General features: G+C 67.8%; 3 protein-coding genes and 1 long non-coding RNA gene across 16 annotated transcripts; 1 reads left to right on the top strand and 3 right to left on the bottom strand.

Annotated features, from left to right (window-relative positions):
- Window positions 1-50: 50 nt before the first annotated feature.
- MFSD3 (major facilitator superfamily domain containing 3) lies at window positions 51-2,333 on the bottom strand. 2 transcript variants are annotated; one of them, XM_004265277.4, is made up of 5 exons: window positions 1,177-2,333; window positions 732-879; window positions 524-648; window positions 348-457; window positions 51-265 (listed from the first exon to the last, which is right to left on the bottom strand). In XM_004265277.4, exons 1-5 carry the CDS (start codon window positions 1,940-1,942, stop codon window positions 92-94), a joined length of 1,323 nt encoding a protein of 440 aa, XP_004265325.2. In that variant the 5' UTR covers window positions 1,943-2,333; the 3' UTR covers window positions 51-91. The 2 variants fall into 2 exon arrangements, with proteins under 2 accessions (XP_004265325.2, XP_033276030.1); XM_033420139.2 differs by having other exon boundaries at window positions 51-268; window positions 1,177-2,331.
- A 110-nt stretch (window positions 2,334-2,443) lies between these two features.
- Window positions 2,444-6,484, bottom strand: GPT (glutamic--pyruvic transaminase). Of its 5 annotated transcripts, none has more exons than XM_033420095.2 (11): window positions 6,181-6,483; window positions 5,930-6,019; window positions 5,747-5,855; window positions 5,435-5,568; window positions 5,049-5,292; window positions 4,821-4,900; window positions 4,677-4,730; window positions 4,303-4,477; window positions 4,070-4,225; window positions 3,868-3,980; window positions 2,446-3,797 (listed from the first exon to the last, which is right to left on the bottom strand). In XM_033420095.2, the coding sequence occupies exons 1-11, from the start codon at window positions 6,340-6,342 to the stop codon at window positions 3,414-3,416; spliced, it is 1,701 nt and encodes a 566-aa protein (XP_033275986.1). In that variant the 5' UTR covers window positions 6,343-6,483; the 3' UTR covers window positions 2,446-3,413. The 5 variants fall into 5 exon arrangements, with proteins under 5 accessions (XP_033275989.1, XP_033275986.1, XP_033275990.1 ...); XM_004265238.3 differs by having other exon boundaries at window positions 3,486-3,797; window positions 4,594-4,730; window positions 6,181-6,480; XM_033420098.2 differs by lacking the exon at window positions 4,070-4,225 and having other exon boundaries at window positions 2,444-3,797; window positions 6,181-6,484.
- Window positions 6,485-8,454: 1,970 nt separating this feature from the next.
- PPP1R16A (protein phosphatase 1 regulatory subunit 16A) lies at window positions 8,455-13,389 on the bottom strand. Of its 8 annotated transcripts, none has more exons than XM_004265273.4 (10): window positions 13,131-13,389; window positions 11,884-11,954; window positions 11,661-11,806; window positions 10,457-10,560; window positions 10,238-10,362; window positions 9,995-10,120; window positions 9,839-9,914; window positions 9,631-9,760; window positions 9,243-9,408; window positions 8,455-9,029 (listed from the first exon to the last, which is right to left on the bottom strand). In XM_004265273.4, exons 1-10 carry the CDS (start codon window positions 13,387-13,389, stop codon window positions 8,655-8,657), a joined length of 1,578 nt encoding a protein of 525 aa, XP_004265321.1. In that variant the 3' UTR covers window positions 8,455-8,654. The 8 variants fall into 8 exon arrangements, with proteins under 8 accessions (XP_004265321.1, XP_049556606.1, XP_049556604.1 ...); XM_049700649.1 differs by having other exon boundaries at window positions 12,962-13,256; XM_049700647.1 differs by having other exon boundaries at window positions 9,995-10,362; window positions 12,962-13,256.
- LOC125961760 (uncharacterized) lies at window positions 10,555-15,965 on the top strand. Its single transcript, XR_007472743.1, has 2 exons — window positions 10,555-11,469; window positions 13,141-15,965. It is a non-coding gene; the product is annotated as an uncharacterized LOC125961760 (long non-coding RNA).
- Window positions 15,966-16,170: the final 205 nt, after the last annotated feature.

The raw sequence follows: 16,170 nt of genomic DNA, 5'->3' as shown, positions 1-16,170 counted from the left end.
CCCCCCAGTCTGAGGACAACCTTGCACGTCACTCATCCCGGACACAGTCCGAAGGCACGCTCCACTTTATTGATAAGTCTGGCCACCCAGTTCAGGCCAGGGTGTTGGGTGCAAGGCCCAGGTACAGCATGGGCATGGCTGAGACAGCGAGGAAGACGGAGAAGCAGAGGCGTGGCCCCAGGCTGTCAGCCAGGGCTCCAGCCAGCGTGCCCATCAGCAGCTTCCCCAGCAGCTCCAGAGTGGCCAGGAGACTGTAGTGTGTGGCCTGCTGGGGGAGGGGGAGTCACATCAGGACCTGCTTGGGCTCCAGTCCTGCAGCCCCTGGTGTTGCAGCCACATCCCCTCACCTGCAGGGCACTTGGTGCCAGCTGGCTGCAGCGCATCATCAGGGTGAAGGTGGTGGTTGTGACCAGGCCCCCCAGGAAGTGCTGCAGACACAGGCTCAGCAGGGCTGCACCTGGGAGGGCTGAGGTCAGCAGGGCCCAGGACTCCAAGCTCCTCCCCCCTGTGGCCCACCCCTCACCTCTCAGGACTGTGCTGGGGGCCAGGCTGGCCCCAGGGCTGTCCAGGTGAAAGAGCACGGCAGTCTGGCAGGCCAGGCCCCCAAGACGGAACTGAAGCGCTGACTTCAACAGGGGCAGTGGCTGCCTGGGGTGGGGTGATGGGGCAGGTCAGAGGGCGCGGGGAAGGAAGGGGAGACAGGTGGGTGGGGCAGGCTGAGGGGGGCTCACCGGCGCCTGGCCAGGAGGGCCCCACCCAGGGATGAGCCAGCAATGGAGCAGGCCACAGCGCCCACACCATTCCACAGCCCCAGCTCTGGGGCAGAGGTGCCGCAGTCCAGCAAGAGCAGTGGGAACAGGCCGCTGGTGCCCTGCTCGCCTGTGGAGAGAGTCAGCAGGGATGGTTGGCACACCTCCACCTGGGTCTCAGTCATGCTCCCCCAGCCCTGCCTTTTTCCTGGGCCACAGATGCCAGGAGACAGCTGGGGCTGGGCTTCGACGACGCTCAGGGTCAGCGTGAAGCAGCTCAGTGAGGCCCAAGGGAGTGTGGCTGGAGCTGGACCTGCAGAGGGCCGGGCTGGGCTCCAGACTTCAGGTCAGACCCCAAAGAGGAAAGGCAGCCCTGCAAGTGAGTTCCAGGGCTCCTGGGGACCCACCCCTGCTGTTCCTGACTCACCCAGCTTGTAGGTGAGCACGAAGCCCACTGTCCACAGGGTTCCAGGCACGGCCAGCAAGTCCTGCCCAAGGTGCAGGGTGTGTCGGGGGTGTTCTGAGGGCAGAGGTGTGGGAAGCTGTTGCAGGGCTGGTGCCACCCAGGTCAAGGCAGCAGCCAACCAATAAGTGGCAGCCAGGAGCAGAAAGAGCAGGGGCCAGGATAGGGTGGGCACAAAGGCCAGCAGCCCACCCCCAGCCAGCACCGCCCCCAGCTTGTATGCGACCACCTGCACAGTGTTGCCAGGCCCCAGCTCTGCGGGCTCCAGGAGCCGTACAGCCAGCGTGTCCAGGGCCACATCCTGCACAGCTGCAGCCAGATTCAGCAGCAGAAGCAGCCCCGCCACCGTGACAGGCAGACCGGCCTGACCAGCTGCGGCGGGAGGGTGGGATGCCAGCAGCCCACACACCAGGCCCAGAGCAGCTGTGCTGAGCGTCAGCCAGGCCCTTGGGGAGCCCCGAGTGTCCACCAGCGGGGCCCACACAAGCTTGAACAGCCACGGTGCATACAGCGCCTTGGCCAGTCCCACGCGTGTCAGGGAGAGGCCGCGGGCCCGCAGCAGCACGGGCAGCAGCCCAGACTGCAGCCCATAGGGCAGGCCCTGCACCAGGTAAAGGCCGGCCAGCGGCAGCAGCTTCCCACGCATGGCGAGGAGGCCGGGCGCTGGGGCGGGGGCGGGGGCCCAAGCTCTAGTGGCTGGGTCTGGGTTCAAGGCTGGCCGGGGCGGCATGAGAGGTTCCACTCAGAGTAGGAGCAGGGTGCTTCCGAGGGGGGGTCCGGTCCGGTCGGGATGGGGTCAGGGGTCTCAGAGCGGCACGGCTCTGGGGCTGGGCCAGGGTTGGACAGGCTGGCGTCCGCACCCGCGCCCTTGGGTCCTGGGGGCGTCAGAACCCCAAAGAACTGCAGGCCTCCTCCACGGCGGCGCTGGGGCAGCGCTCTGGCCCGGGCGGCGCAACTCGGAGACGCGGCAGCCATAGAGAACGCGGGCGGGCTAGAGCGCCGGCCGCCTTCTGGCGCCCCCGGTGGCCAGCTGTCCTCGAACGTCGGAAGCGGCCGAACCCGCAGCCCATTCAGGTCCCTCCCAGGGCTATCAGATCCGGTCCCCAGACCCTAACAATCCGGAAGTGCTTCCTGGTGTCTCACCTGGAGCCTGGTGGCCGCAGGGTCCACTGGGCCCTCCACGGAGGACCCACTGTCTACTACCGCTTACATCGGGTGCTGGACCCTCACCTCGCTGTGCTAGTGGTCTCGGCGCCCTCCCCAGGCCAGTGGCCACAGAGCGTCGTGGAAGGCAGGAAGTTCGTGGGAAAGGCCTGAGCCCACGTTCAGCCCAAGGAGGCACCCGGCTGCTGCCCGAAACGCCCTCTAGTGTCTAGCGACAAGGCCAGGAGAGCCAGTCCAGGCCGGCCCCAGCCTGACCCCAGCTGGCCTTGGGACGAGAAACCTGCGCCTCCCGTCCTCTCCTGTCTAGAGCCTTGCTGTGTGGGGCACCGGAGGCCCAGGGGAGATAGTGAAGCAGGGACTATGGTTAAGAACCTCATCCAGAGTGGAGCTGGGGCCTTGGCCAATACTCTCCCTAAGCCCGTGGGTGGCTGAGGCCTGCCAACATCTAGACCAACTCGCAGACACTTGAGCCAAGACGTTCCGTCAGCTGCTGAGGCCACGGGGAGTGAGCTTCCTTTCATTTCCACACATTTTGGGGGCCCAGGTTTCCTCATCTATGAAATGGGAACTACAGTGCCCACCAGAGAGGGCCCTTTGTGCAGTGATCCACAACAGTGTCTGGCATGCACGTCCTCGCACGCCAGTGTCAAGGACACAAGGCTGCCCGCCAGCCCCCAGCCCAGGTCCTTCAGCCCAGAGCTCCACAGGGCACCTCTTCCTCGGCATCTTCCGTGCCCTCTTCCCCGGAACTTGCCTTTGGGTGCCCCAGCTCAGGAGGGGGCCTCCCCTCTCACTGCTTCCCAGCCCAAGAACTGCATTTGCACGTGGATGTCACACACAACACGACAAAGCGAGACCCGTTTGCTCTTCCTCCCCTCCCTGCTCTTGGGCCGGCACCACCGCTCCTCCAGCTGTCCAAAGTGGCAGCACCACTGCCCGCGCCCAGTTACGGGAACCAAGACTGCCCCCTTGAGTCCTCACGGTCACTCCGCTTCCCAGTGCTCACCCCATCCCGCCAAATCCATCCTGTAAGAAGGTCACCTCCCCTGGAAGCCCTCCCTGACCACTCCTCCTGGGCCCCCAGGCCTGCACAGAACCCCACACAGAAAGGCAGTCAGGAGTGGACAAGGCTGCGGGGGCGCATACAGGTGTGCACACAGCCTGCAAGCAGCCAAGCCAGCCCACTGCTTTATTAGGGGCCTGAAGAGAGGGGGGGCCCAGCCACACAGGCAGCAGGAGCAAGTCCAGAGGGCTCCAGAGACCCCAAGAACCCGAGCACTGTCCGCCCGGGGTCGTCCCTGCCGGTCCAGCCTGGCCCCCAGCGGTGTCCTCAGGAGTACTCGCGGGTGAACTTGGCGTGGAACTGGCTCAGCGTTTCCAGCAAGGGACGCAGCTTCTCCATGGGGGGCAGAATGGTCATCCTAAAAGGGGGAAGAAGGTAAGCGAATGGGGTGGGGGTCGCGGGGAGGGGCTGCGGGGGCCCAGCCTCACCGGAAGTGGTAGGTGCCTTCCCGCTGCCCGAAGCCACTGCCAGGCACCACGCAGATGCCGGTCTCCTCCAGGAGGCGCAGGCAAAAAAACATGTCGGGAGCCAGGCCCAGCTCCTGGGGGCGGGCGGGGGGGCGGGTCAGGGCGGGGCGTCCCAGGCCGCGCGGGCCCCGCCCCGCCCCGCCCCGCACGCCGCACGCCGGACCTGAGCGCGCTGCACCGCACGCGGGGGCAGCTGCACGCGCGGGAAGGAGTACATGGCTCCCTGCACCGGGTTGCAGCGGATGCCTGGAGCCTCGTTGAAGACCTGCTCCGTGAGCTTGGCCTTGGCCGCCAGCTCGGCCAGCACCGCCCGCCTCTCCTGCGGCCGTGGAGGGAGGGCCGGTCAGGCTGGGCCAGGGGCGCGGCGCCCTGACCCCCGCGGCCCCGCCCACTCACCGCCTGGAACTGCGCGAAGGAGGGGTCGGAGGGCGCGGGCGGGCTGACCGCCACGTCTAGCAGGACCTGGCCCGGCGTGGGCGGGCACAGGCGCACGCTCCGCAGCTTCTGCATCTGCTGCTGCACCGCTGCGTCCATGTTCACCACCTCCACGTAGCCGCCGCGGAAGCCGCACCTGCGAGGCGAGGGCGGGCGTCGAGGCAGGGCCGGCAAGGAGGGGCCGGCCTGGCGGGCGAAGTGAGCCAGGCCGCGGCCCGGGTGCCCGGCCCCGCCCGCCCGGCCAGCACGCACTCGCCCATGTAGCCCTTGGAGACCGAGTGGAAGGAGGCGAGCTCCTGCCGCGTCGCGTATGGCGGCCCCATCTCCGTGAGCACCTTCTTGAACGAGTGGAACTGCGAGCCCTCGGCGTACACGTTGTCCTGGTACACCTGGACGGGCGGACGGGCGACAGCGGGGTGCGTCACGGGGGCGCGCGCCGCCGCCCTCCGACCCCTCCCTGCGGGGGCCCCGGCCAGCACCTCATCGGCCAACAGGAAGAGCCCCTCCTCAAAGGCGAAGCGGATCACGGCCTCAATGCACTCGCGGGTCTGCACCTGACCTGGGGCACAGACGGGTCCGGGGTCAGCTGAGGGGGCGCGCTGCTCTCCGCGGGGCGGCGGGCGGAGGGCCAGGCTGACCCAGGCGCAGAGCGCAGGGGTGCCTGTTCGGGCCAGGGCGGTGGGGCGGGGGCGGGTGGGGGCGCGCACCGGTGGGGTTGCCGGGGTTGATGATGCAGAGCGCGCGGGGGCGGCAGTGGTCACGCGCCTGGAGCAGCGCGCGCCGCAGCTCGGCCACGTCGAGCGCCCAGGCGCGCTCCTCGTCCAGGTAGTAGTCCACCTGCACCGCGTTGAGCTCGGCCAGCGCGGCGGAGTAGAGTGGATACTGAGGGATGGGGATGAGCACGCCCGTGCGCGTGCCACCCTCGCCGGCCACCAGCAACTTCAGCAACGTCTGCGGGTGGGATAGGGAGGCGGGGTTGGCGGGCCGAGGGCTCCACCCGTCCCCCGCCCCGGGCGCCGCCGTGCCAGGACGAGCAGACCCGCTCGGCCACGCACTAGGAGCCGCGGTGTCTTCCCGCGCTGCCCCGGCCTACCACGATGGCGTCGCTGGCCCCCGTGGACAGGAAGATGTTATTGGGGTCGGCGGGAATGCCTCCATCGCGCCGCTCAATGTACCGCGCCACGTCCTCGCGGATCAGCTGGGTGCCAGAGCTGATGCTGTAGGCCCCTGGGCCCGGGGACAGGAAGGACAGGGTGGGAGTGCGGGTGGGACAGGTGAGGTCCCCTTGCCTCCCTCCCGAGGAGACCCGCCCCTTCCAGCGGGCAGATCCACCGTCTCCTGGGACAGCCTCCTCCAGCGCCTGCCCCTGCCCCTCCCTGGGGCTCGGGCAGGTTCTGGCACTCACCCAGGCTGTGGCCCCCACATGCCTGCAGGATGCGCTCCGCCCTCCTCTTGGCGTCGTCGGGGAAGTCAGGGCTGTTCAGGAGATCAGGGTGGACGCAGAGCGCCAGGACCTGGGAGGAGCAAGTGCTGGGGCCAGGGCACGTGGGCTGACAGGGAAGGGGTGCAGGGCAGTACTGAGCCTCACCTGGCGCAGGAAGGTGATAGGCGTCTGCCCCATGGCCTGTGCGTCCCCGATGTTGGCTCGGATGACCTCAGTGAAGGGCTTCTTTACGCCCTGTGGCGGGGGGGTGGCGGGGTGGAGCGGGGTCGTGGGCAGTGACAACGGACTTTGTGGCTCCCACAGGCCTTGTCTTATTCGGCTCAGGGGTGGGGGGAGAGTGGGGCCAGCAGCGCCCCGGCGCGGCGCTGAGACGGTGGTGCGGCCCAGGACCCTACCTGGCGCAGCTCCTGCTCCAGCTCCAGCGCGCGCAGCACGATTGGGCCTCGTACCGCGTACTCCACCTTCCGGACACACGGGTTCATGGTGTCCAGCGTCAGCACCTTCTCCTTCAGCCCATTCGTTGCAGCCTGACTGTGGTCACCTGTTCTCAAGGCCATGACCCTGCTCGGACCGGGCAAGAAGAAGACTCAGGAGGCGTCAGGATCCAGAAGTGTGGGTGAGGGAAGCTGGGTCCCGGCTTGGTGGGTCAGGGCTGGGAAGGGGGCACCCACTTCACTGCAGCCTGCTGGCCCCACTGAAAGGGACAGAAAAGGCTGAAGGAGCCGGGCCCGCCAGGCCCCGCCCCGCCCCACCCGTCTGGGCACAGTTCTGCCCACAGGGCGTGGGTGAGAAGACAGGCGGGGCTTGGGGTGAGGCCCAGTGCCCGCCCAGTGTCCCCATGACAGGGGAGCAGGAGAGCCACATGGGAGGTAGGGACAGACGGAAGGGTCCAGCAGCTCTGAGGGACTAGGCTTGGGGGAGGGGAGGTGGGCCGAGTGCCCGGAGGGGTTGGCAGAGCCTGGCAGAGCTGAACCTGGAGGGGAGAATGAGGCCTGGGGCCTCTGGAGATGTACCCCAATAGGGCACGGCCGAGGCCTAACCCTTTTGGACCCCCCGCCCCCGTCTTTGCTGGGGCCAGCAGAGTAGGCCTGTCTCCCGGGTGACTGAGCCAGGCCTCAGGAATCCTGGGGCTCTCTGGCGAGGGGAGTGAGGCTTCAGATGCGGGGGTTCCATCTGGCCCCTCCTGTGCTGGGGACCATGGCCCGGGGCAGCAGGAGCCCTGGGGCCGGACCTCAGTCCCCCATCAGTGCTGCAAGGCTGTAGTCTTTGGGTTGGGGTGTTGGGGGAGGGGCAGGGCAGCTCTGGGCCTTCGCAGGGCCCTTGGACACCTCAGCTGCTCTGGGCTGCTGTCCTGCCCTTTCACCAAACACACACCAGCCTGGGGCTGCCCTTGGGGCCACACCACAGGCAGGGTGACCTAAGCTTCCCTTCCCTGTGGCTCGTGATTGGTGGAGAGAGTGGGAAGCGAGCCGTGATAAGCCCTCAGGGCCCCACCTCCACAGGCCCTGCAGGGAGCTGATACGCCACGCCAGCGCCAGGATCTGGCTCCGCAGTGAGGGTCAGGAAGCAGCAGGCCCTCTCAGCTGAGCGGGGCTGTGGCTGGCTGGTCAGGCCTGGGAAAGGCTTAGCCCCTCTGCTCCTGCCGGCTGGAGAAGAAACGGGAGGCCAGACGGCAGCCTCTCACCTGCGTCTCCTGCTCTGCTGCCGCCGCTGCCACCTCTGCCTCCCAGCGTGCAGGCCTCTCTGGGCCCCGGGCTGGAGAACAGGTTAATATGGGCCCAGCCGCAGGCAGAGCCAGGCCCCGCCCGCCCCCTGGCAGCAGGGCCATGTGGCAGCTGTGGTGGCAAGTGGACCTTGGGCAGTGCACCGCCCCACACTCTAAATTTAACCAGCAGCCCCCCCCGCGGCCCCCACCCCCACTGCTGTGCGGAGGACACCCCTCCAACCGCGGATGCTCAGGGACGGGGGGGGGGGCCTGTGGACACTGGGCTGGCCGGGTCAATGTCCAGCGGAGAGGGTGACCCAAGCCCATGCCACCCAGCACTGGTGGCCATGCCAAGCAACCTGCCCTGGACAGATGAGCTGGCAGTGCCCCAGCCCTCCCCAGTGAGGCCCCGAAGGGGCCCTGTCACCCTGACACATCGTGCCCGGTCAGCTCAGAGCCTCAGCAGGCCCTGCTTGCCGGCCTGAGCAGAAGCTGGCAGCCAGGCCCCGAGATCGGGGCCGCACGCCAGGAACGGGGAACCCGCCCCCCACCAGGGAGGCTTCCAACGCCAGCCTTGTAGCGCTCTGACCCTCTGGCTGTTGCCCAAGAGTCTTACGGAAAATACCCTCTCCTTTTCCAAGCCAGGATCCCTGCCCCTCCAGCATGGACACCCCCAGCCCTGGCCAACAAGGAGTGTCCTTCTGAAGCTCCCTGTTCCCCTCAAGAAAGCAAAGAATTGCAGAGGCGTCTCCAGGAGGCTGGGGAGGCAGGGTGCAAGAAGCACTCGGCCTCTTGCCAGGGGCCGTGGGCCTCACGCCCACACAGGGGCTGGGCACCACAAGCAAGCCCCAGCACGTGCCCACAGCCCTTAGGTGCTCACAGGGCCAGGCGCACCCAGGCCCAGCAACACGGCAGCTCCCCACCATGGCGGTGGCGGCCCAGCTGAGACACACGACAGGGCAGGTGGCGGAACGGCCCTTTATTGAGAGTCACAGAATGAAAGTAGGTCTCCGCAGCCAGGTGTTTCCCAGGTACAGCCTCTGCCACAGGTCCGTCCCCAAGTAAGGAGGAGGCTGGCAGCCTAGCCCGGAACACACGTTGCGGCACGCAGAGCAGCGGCCCTGGGCCTGGCAGTGGGGCCTTGGCCACCCAGGCGCCAGCCCCTCACATGAGCAGGCAGCACGGCCTCTTCTCCACGCGGGCTGCTTCTGAGGGGGCTGTGAGTCTGAGCAGGGGTGGGTCTCCACCAGCCCCGGAGCCACACTCCAGCTGGGGGGTCTCAGTGTCCACAGGCAGTTCAGACTCAGCGGCCTCGAGCCCCTCAGGCAGGGGTCGCTGCAGCTTAGCGGCAGCCCGCTGACGCTTCAGCTCTGCCAGGGTGTGGGGGGCCTTGGCCTGGACCAGGGCGTCAGGGGTGGTGTTCTCCAGGGAGCTCAGCTGGTAGGAGACACTTCGGTCCAGCCGCTTGGAGTACAGGTGCCGCCCGGGGGGCGCCCCCACTCGGCCGTTGTGCTGCCTGGCCGCCTCTGGGTCCTCCTCCTGTGTGGGGAGCACAGGCCCCGGAGGCCATCAGGAGGGTCCCCTCTGGCCTGGGGTCCCGGGCTGCGTGGCGGTCCAAGGGCAGAAACGCGGGTGGGGGTGGCAGCTGACGCCCACGGGGCGCGAGTCTTGCATATGGGGGCAGGGCCACTGGTCCCACCAGCTCCTGAGGCTGGTACGGAGGGAGGCGGGGCACGGCTGGGCGGGGCTCACTTCGGGGGGCGGCCGCCGGAGCTCCGTGTCTGTCTGGCGGTCCTCATCCTCCTCTGACGGCTCCGGGCTGGTAGGCGGGGGCTGTTGCCATACGATGGCCTCCTGGGCATGCTCCTTGCGGTACAGGCTGGTGCGCTGGGTCAAGCTCACCCGCCTCACCACCTTCCTGGGAGGGGGCGGGCAGGAGGAGTGGGGGGGGGTGACACCGCCTTCCCTGCGGACTCTGCCCCGAGCTCCGGCGGGCACGGAGGCCTGCCAGCTGACATCAGCAGGGACCAAGCCCGGGGCAGAGCCCAAGGGGCGAGGGGAGGGCAGAGGGGGGCTGAGGGCCCGGGGGTGGGGCACTGGGCGGGCCCGCGGGGGCCTGGTGGGAGGGGCGGGCACTTACCCCCGGCTGCCGGCACTAGAGGTGCGTCGACGCAGCAGAGAACGCTGGCGGCCCTGGGCGCGCAGGAGCGCGTCGTGCTTGTGTTTCAGCTCCAGCAGCTTGGCCCGCACCTCCTCGTCCCCGCACACGTCTGAGGAGGAGTGGCCAGAGGGTCACAGGCGCCCGCCCGCCCGTGCCCTACACCGGGAGGATGCGGCCCCAGGCTCACCGAGAGGCGTCTCTTCCATCAGGGATTTGCCGTTCAGGTCAGCCCCGTGTGCCACGAGCAGCTCCACCAGCTGCACCTGTGGGCCGGCGAGCCCGGGCTGCTGAAGCCTGCGGAGCCGCCGAGCCCGCCCGGCCCCACCGCCCCGCAGGTGCTCACCTGGCCCCAGTAGGCCGCTGCGTGCAGCGGCTCCCAGCCGTCGCGGTCCTTGGTGCTCAGGCTGGCCCCGTGTTCCAGCAGCAGGGCAGCCGCCTCGCCGAACCCGCTGGCCGCGGCGATGTGTAGCTGCAGGCAAACCGCCGGCCCCTGAGTCCCGGCCCTGGTTCGGCCGGCAGCAGGTTCCCCTGCCTGCGTCCCGGCAGCAGCCTCCCCTGCCTGCGTCCCGCGTGGCCCCGTCCTCACCAGCGTGGCGCCGTGGTCCCGGGGGGCATTGAGGTCTGCCCCCTCCTGCAGCAGGCTCCGGATGTCCTCCAGCATATGCAGCTCGGGCAAGGCCCGGGCCCGCTCGATGCTGTCCTGGGTGATGCCTGCGGGGCAGCGGGCTCAGGGCTCCACCCCCAGCACACCACCCGCCGCGCCCTGCGCCCTGCTGCCCCGGCAGGCAGGCAGGGCTGCACTCACCACGGCTGGCCATGGCCGTCTCCAGGCAGTCCAGTGTCTGCTCGTCCTCACACAGGTCATAGGGCATGTTCCCGTCCGTGTTGACTGCCAGGAGGTCGGCACCACTGCGGGAAGGGTGGATGGGGCGCTGGTCACAGGGCCCTTCTCCCCCAGCGTAGGCCCCCAGGACCCTCTCAGAGACCTTCCACCTAGGGCTGCCTCAGAGGGGCCCAGGCCTCACCTGCCGCAGTGAGAGGCGGCCCCTTGGCCCTGGGTGCTGTCCTGGGGCCAGGTGGGCTGTCCTGCAGTCTCCACCAAGTCTGATTTTTCAGGTTCCTGGCACTCCTCTGCCCCCATGAACATGTACAGTGGGCCCACTTGCCACGAGGGGGTGCCAAGACTCTGGGGGCCCCAGGCAGCAGAAGGTGGTGGGGAGAGAGCCTGGGTGTCAGGAGAGCACTGTGGGGAGCTGAAGAAGGGCCCGAAACACAAGGCTGGATACCCACTGTGGAGGGGCATGGAGTGGGGCTAGGGGCCGCCTGTGCGCACCCCCTTGCTGCCCTGTGACGCTGCACACCCAGCCCGTCCCACTCCAAGGCATCTGTGTGCAAACGGGAGCCACTGCCATCCACCCCCACACCCACCAGTGTTGCCCAGACTGCTCCACGGCCAGCCAGCGGGGGACTCCTGGGTCCTGGCGAAGCTGACCACCCTCTCCATTCACCAAGGCGGCTGTTCAGGAGCACAGCCCTGCTCTGCCCTCCTTGTTAACGGCCCCACCTGTGTCCAGGTATCCCCTTGCCAATTTCTCCCTCGTGGCTCTGACCAGAACGGCATTTCTCTATGCAGACCCTGGGAAGGCCAGGAGACCAGAGCAGGTCAAGGCCTGTCCTCAAGGAGTTCCACGCTCTTCGTGGTGTGAGCAGCCTGGCAGGCGGAGGACCACACTGCCCTGCATACGTGCTAGTTCCCTTGGGGTGGCAGCATCCGTGGTCTCGGCCCAGGTCCCGCTCTGCACGCCAGGGTGCGGCAGGGTAAGCAAAGGTCAGTGGGAACACAAGAGGCCAGGGTCCAGGCACACTTTCCCACAGAGATGAGATGCCTGGGCGGTGTCTCCAGATGAACTACCCACTGCAAGGAAGGTCCTGCCTGGCCCTGGCCCAGCTGCAGCCCCTCCCTGATAGAGACGCCCACTCCAGCCACACCTGCTCCCAGCGGGCCCTACCCAGCAATGAGCAGCTCCACCAGGTGCAGGTGGCCACAGGTGGCCGCGGCGTGCAAGGGTGTCCAGCACTCACTGTCACGGGCATTGACCTTGGCCCCAGCCTCCAGGAGCTGCTGCACCATCTCCCGGAAGTCATCGATGCAGCTCTGCAAAGCACGTGGCCTGAGTGCCCGAGCCGCGGGCCGGGGCCCCGTCCTCTCCTCGCACCCTCAGCGAGGCTGACCTGATGCAGGGCGGTCAGGCCGTCCTCATTGCCCAGGTCAGGGCTGACCCCACTCTCGAGGAACTGACGGACTGCAGAGAGGAGGGGGGCGCGTTCAGGGCACAGGAGTCCCACCACAGGCCAGCGCCATCCTTCTCAGGTCCCTGCACCTGGGGTACCTGGGCTGACGGCTGTGTGTAGCTGGGAGAGCAGAGGATGGGGAGAGAGGCGGTGGTACAGGTGGCAGGAGGGACACCAGAGCCCAGGCCGAGGGCTCAGGAGCTAGGCCCCTAAGTGGGGTACAGACAGCAGCACTCTGCCTCTACCTTCCAGCAGGGCGCCCTCCTGAGTCATGGCACTAGGGCCCTCCTGTGTGACAGCCACCTCCACTGTCGTCCCCCGGGCCTGGGTGCTGGTACCTTCTGTCAGCCATCCCTGTCAGGTCCCATGCTTCCCCCAGCCTTCCTCTCTTGCTCTCTCTCTCACACACACACACACACACACTCACACACACCCACACTCACACACCCCCCCCCCACACACACACACCCCTTCTCTGGCACTTGCAGCCCCCCAGCCCTGTACCGCTGTAGCCAAGAGTGTGGGCCCAAGGTGCCCGGGCCTGGCCCTCCCTGGCTGCACCCTCCCCGCAGCTCCCATGCACCGGCCTGGGGCACACCCTGCCCCTCCTTGCCCTCTGCACCCCAGCTTCTATGGCAGAGGGCTCTGCCCTGGAGGGAGGCAGAAGGCGCCCTCGGGAGCCTCCCAGGAGAGCAGAGGGGCTGTGAGCATGTGGGCACAGGAAAGGAACAGGAAGCCTGCCCAAAGTTCAGGCCTGTTGTCTGGGAAGGTTCTGATGGGAAGAAGGGAGAACTCAGAGGCAGAGCCAGGGGCAGGCATCGAGGGAGCCAGGCCGTACGGGGAGCCCCACTCCCCGTGCTCTAACCTGCCCAGGTGGGCTCCACCGTACTCCTGTATGGAGGCTCAGGACCTAGGCAAGCAGGTGTCCAGAGCAAAGCCCAGCGCCCTGGCCAGAGGCAGCGAAGACTGGGCGGCTCCCAGCCCACCCAGGGCCCCCGCCCACCCCCTCAGGCCTCACCTTCACTGCAGGAGCCTCCGCAGGCTGGCCTGTGAGGGCTACCCTGGGGCTCCCACCACTTGGGGTCTGTGGCTAAGGACGCTGGGCCTCGCCCTTGGCGGACCTCTCGAGGCCTGCGCCGGGGGACAGGGACAGGGCTGCCTGCCGTGCATGGCTGGCCCACACTCGCCTTCCTCCAGGTCATTCCGGGCAGCCGCCTCCAGAAGGGCAACGCTGGGGGGGAAGAGGACCCGCTTCTGTGGCCGGCCGTCGGCCACCTCCTTCTGTGACTGCGTCCGCAGGCCCCTCCTGCCATGGGCCTCCTTCTCGGCCTGGGCCCACATCTTCACCTGCTGGGCACGTCGCTTCTGGGCGTGCTTCAGCCGCTCCTGTGTGCTCATCCTGCCCACCGTGGGCATCTCTGCCAGCAGCTCCAGGTGCTCGGCCATGGCGGGGGCTGCCTGCCAGGGGGGCTGCTGGGGGCACCGGACGGGGAAGCGCGGGGGCCAGGCTGGGCCTGCGAGGCGGGGCAGCTGGCTGGACTGGCGCCCTGGGGGGCATCCCCTCTCTAAGGCTCAGTGTCCTCTGCCCCTGGCAAGGCTGGGTCAGGAGGCCCCCCGCTGTGACCAGACCCGGGCAGCCATGAGGGGCCCGGGCCCCAGGCAGAAAGGGCAGCAAGGGAGGGCGCCTGCAGCCGGCCTCCCAGGGCCCTGGCACCTCGGCTGCTCGATGGACAAGGCCTCCCTCCCTCGTCCTGGACCCGGCCAGCCTCAGTTCAGGGTCTGAAGCTAATGACCCAGATAACGGAGTTGCAGCTCCCTGGCGCCTTGCCGAGGGGAAGAGGAGGCCAGGGCAAGGGGCAGAGGCCCTGGGAGCCCTAAAAGCCCCTCTCACCTAACAGGCCTTAGGGGACCAGGTGGGGTCTAGGAGCAGCCATGGCGGGGGCCTTCCCTCCCCACACCCCCAGCCTTCTGGGGTCGGTGCTAACGAGGAGGTGTGGCCACAGGGGGCCTGGGTGGGCGTGTGTCCAGAGTCCCAGGGTCCGGCCCCCAGCGCCTGGGGCCGAGGCTCTCTAAGCGGCCAGGGCACCGAGGGTACAGCGGGCCTGGCAACTGTGTCTTCAGGAAGGCGTCCCCTTCGCAGGAGCCGGCGGCCCAGCTGTGCACGGCAGGCGCTCCCGCTGGCCTGAGAGGAGGAAGCAGGAAGCACGTCAAGGCCAGACAGCGGCGACGGCTCCACCCGGAGCCCCGCCCTGTGTGAGGGCGAGCCCTGCCCGGGAGATCCTGGCGGAGGGGAGGGGGCTGGCAGTGCCCGCAGTCTGGCCCACACACTCGCCGTTTCCAGCAAGGGCCTGCAGGCTGTGCGGCTGAGAGAGGGGCGCAGGGCCGGCACTGCCAGCTCGCTGCGGCCTTCCTAAGAGGCGGCCCCTCGAGGCCTCCGGCTCAGCCCTTGCCCCGCAGCGCCCCTGACCTGTGCGCCCTGGGCCGGGCCGGCTGGCCAAGGTCACCTTCTCCTTGGGCTCTCCCGGACTCCCCGAGCGCTGTGCGGCCTAGGCCTTCCCGAGAGCAGGCCCTGCCGCCTGGACACCGGGCCGCCCTGCTGCTCGGCCACAGCTGCGGAGGGCGGAGGGCCTGGCCCGGCCTGCCCCGCACCCCAACTCCTCAACACCCGAGTCTGGGCCTCTTCCTCGCTGGGCTTTCTGTTTCTAGCTCAGGCCACTCGGTGCTTTGCTTCCCTCTGCCATCCTGGGCGGCAGTCCAAGCCCTGGTTGTGTGAACGCAGGCGCAGGTGGCCTGCCTGACAGACAGGTGGGCCGGCAGCTGGGCTGGGGCACAGCCCCACAGTCCCCACCATGGCCCGTCCTGCGCAGCACGCCCGGTGTGCTCACTAGGCATGGTCCCAGGACACTCCTCGGGAGGCCATGGCCATGCTCCACCTAGAAGGTACCCACCGGCAGCTCAGCCTGCCCACCGGGAGTCCCCGTTCCCACTCGGCCAGACCTTGTGGCCATCTAGAGACTGACCCAGGCTTCTTCTGGCCAGACTTGTACTCAGGGGTCTCAGTGAGTGCCCCCTTCTTTCTGGAGGGGGACTGTCCTGGGCCAGATCGTGAGGTCAGGTCCCTCCTGCCCCGGGACCCCCAGTGTGTTGGGAGCCTCGCATTACAGCTCTGCCTCGCCCTGGACTTTGCTGGTACTCCAGCTATCCGCTCTGCGAGCCAGGCCTCAGAGGCTACCAGGGGACAGGAAAGAGCCCTCCAGGCAGACAGCCCCCAGCTGGCCACCTCTGCAGATGAGCTGCCTAGCCCCCCTGCCTGGATCCCCCAAGTCCCACCTCTGCCCTGACCGAGACAGGCAGGAGGCCTGCAGGCACCGTGGCAACTCCCCACCCATTAGGCTGGGGGTGGATCCCAGACCAAACCCAAGGCGTGGCAGGGCTTTCACTGGCTCTGTAAGACTCTCCCTCCCTGCTGGCCACTCACAGGCAGCCTCAGGTTCCCCTGGAGGGAGCTGGGACCCCCTGCAGCCCACACATGGGATCTTCACCTGTCTGGGGTAGGTCTCTGAAGAGCCTGCCCCAAGAGACGCGGGAAGGAGGAGCAACGCACTCTGCCCAGGGCCACCCCCGACCCCGTCACAGAGGATGCTGCCCCCACCTGTCCACGAGGGAGGAGGTCCCCTGCAGGCCAAGGCTCCACGGCAGAGTGGGCTCACAGGGCCTCAGCGACCATCTTCTCCAAGTGGGCGCCAACATCAGAGCCACAGCCCAATTTTGTTAAGTTTGACAAGATTTAGGAGATGTCATCTACCCCATCATTTTATGGAAGAAAAGAGATTCTGACGCCCACGTCCTACAGAAATTCCCCTAGAGGGGACTTCCCTGATGGCCCAGTGGTTAGGACTGCATGGTTCCACTGCACGGGTTCGATTCCCTCATCGGGGAGCTAAGACCCCTGCATGCGGGGGAGCAGGGTAGGGGACAGAAAACAACCTAAAATAGAGTAACCACCAGCTTTTCAAATTGAACAGATGTTGTGTTTTCTAGCTGTTGTTTTCTTATTTTGAAAGCCACCCATGAACATACATGTGGGGCAGGATCTGAAGGCTCACCCAGGCCCACCCCTGTGCCCCAGGCAGCACGGGGCTCAGGATAGAGACCTGCTCCCTGTGGGCCCCCAACGGCCCGGGCACTGCACACTGGAGACTCTGGTCTCCTGCTGGGCTACAGCAG

Source organism: Orcinus orca, chromosome 17, assembly GCF_937001465.1.
Source record: "Orcinus orca chromosome 17, mOrcOrc1.1, whole genome shotgun sequence".
Classification (NCBI taxonomy): domain Eukaryota; kingdom Metazoa; phylum Chordata; class Mammalia; order Artiodactyla; family Delphinidae; genus Orcinus; species Orcinus orca.
Note: the sequence above shows the minus strand (reverse complement) of the source record. Positions and strands in the feature narration are given on the sequence as shown.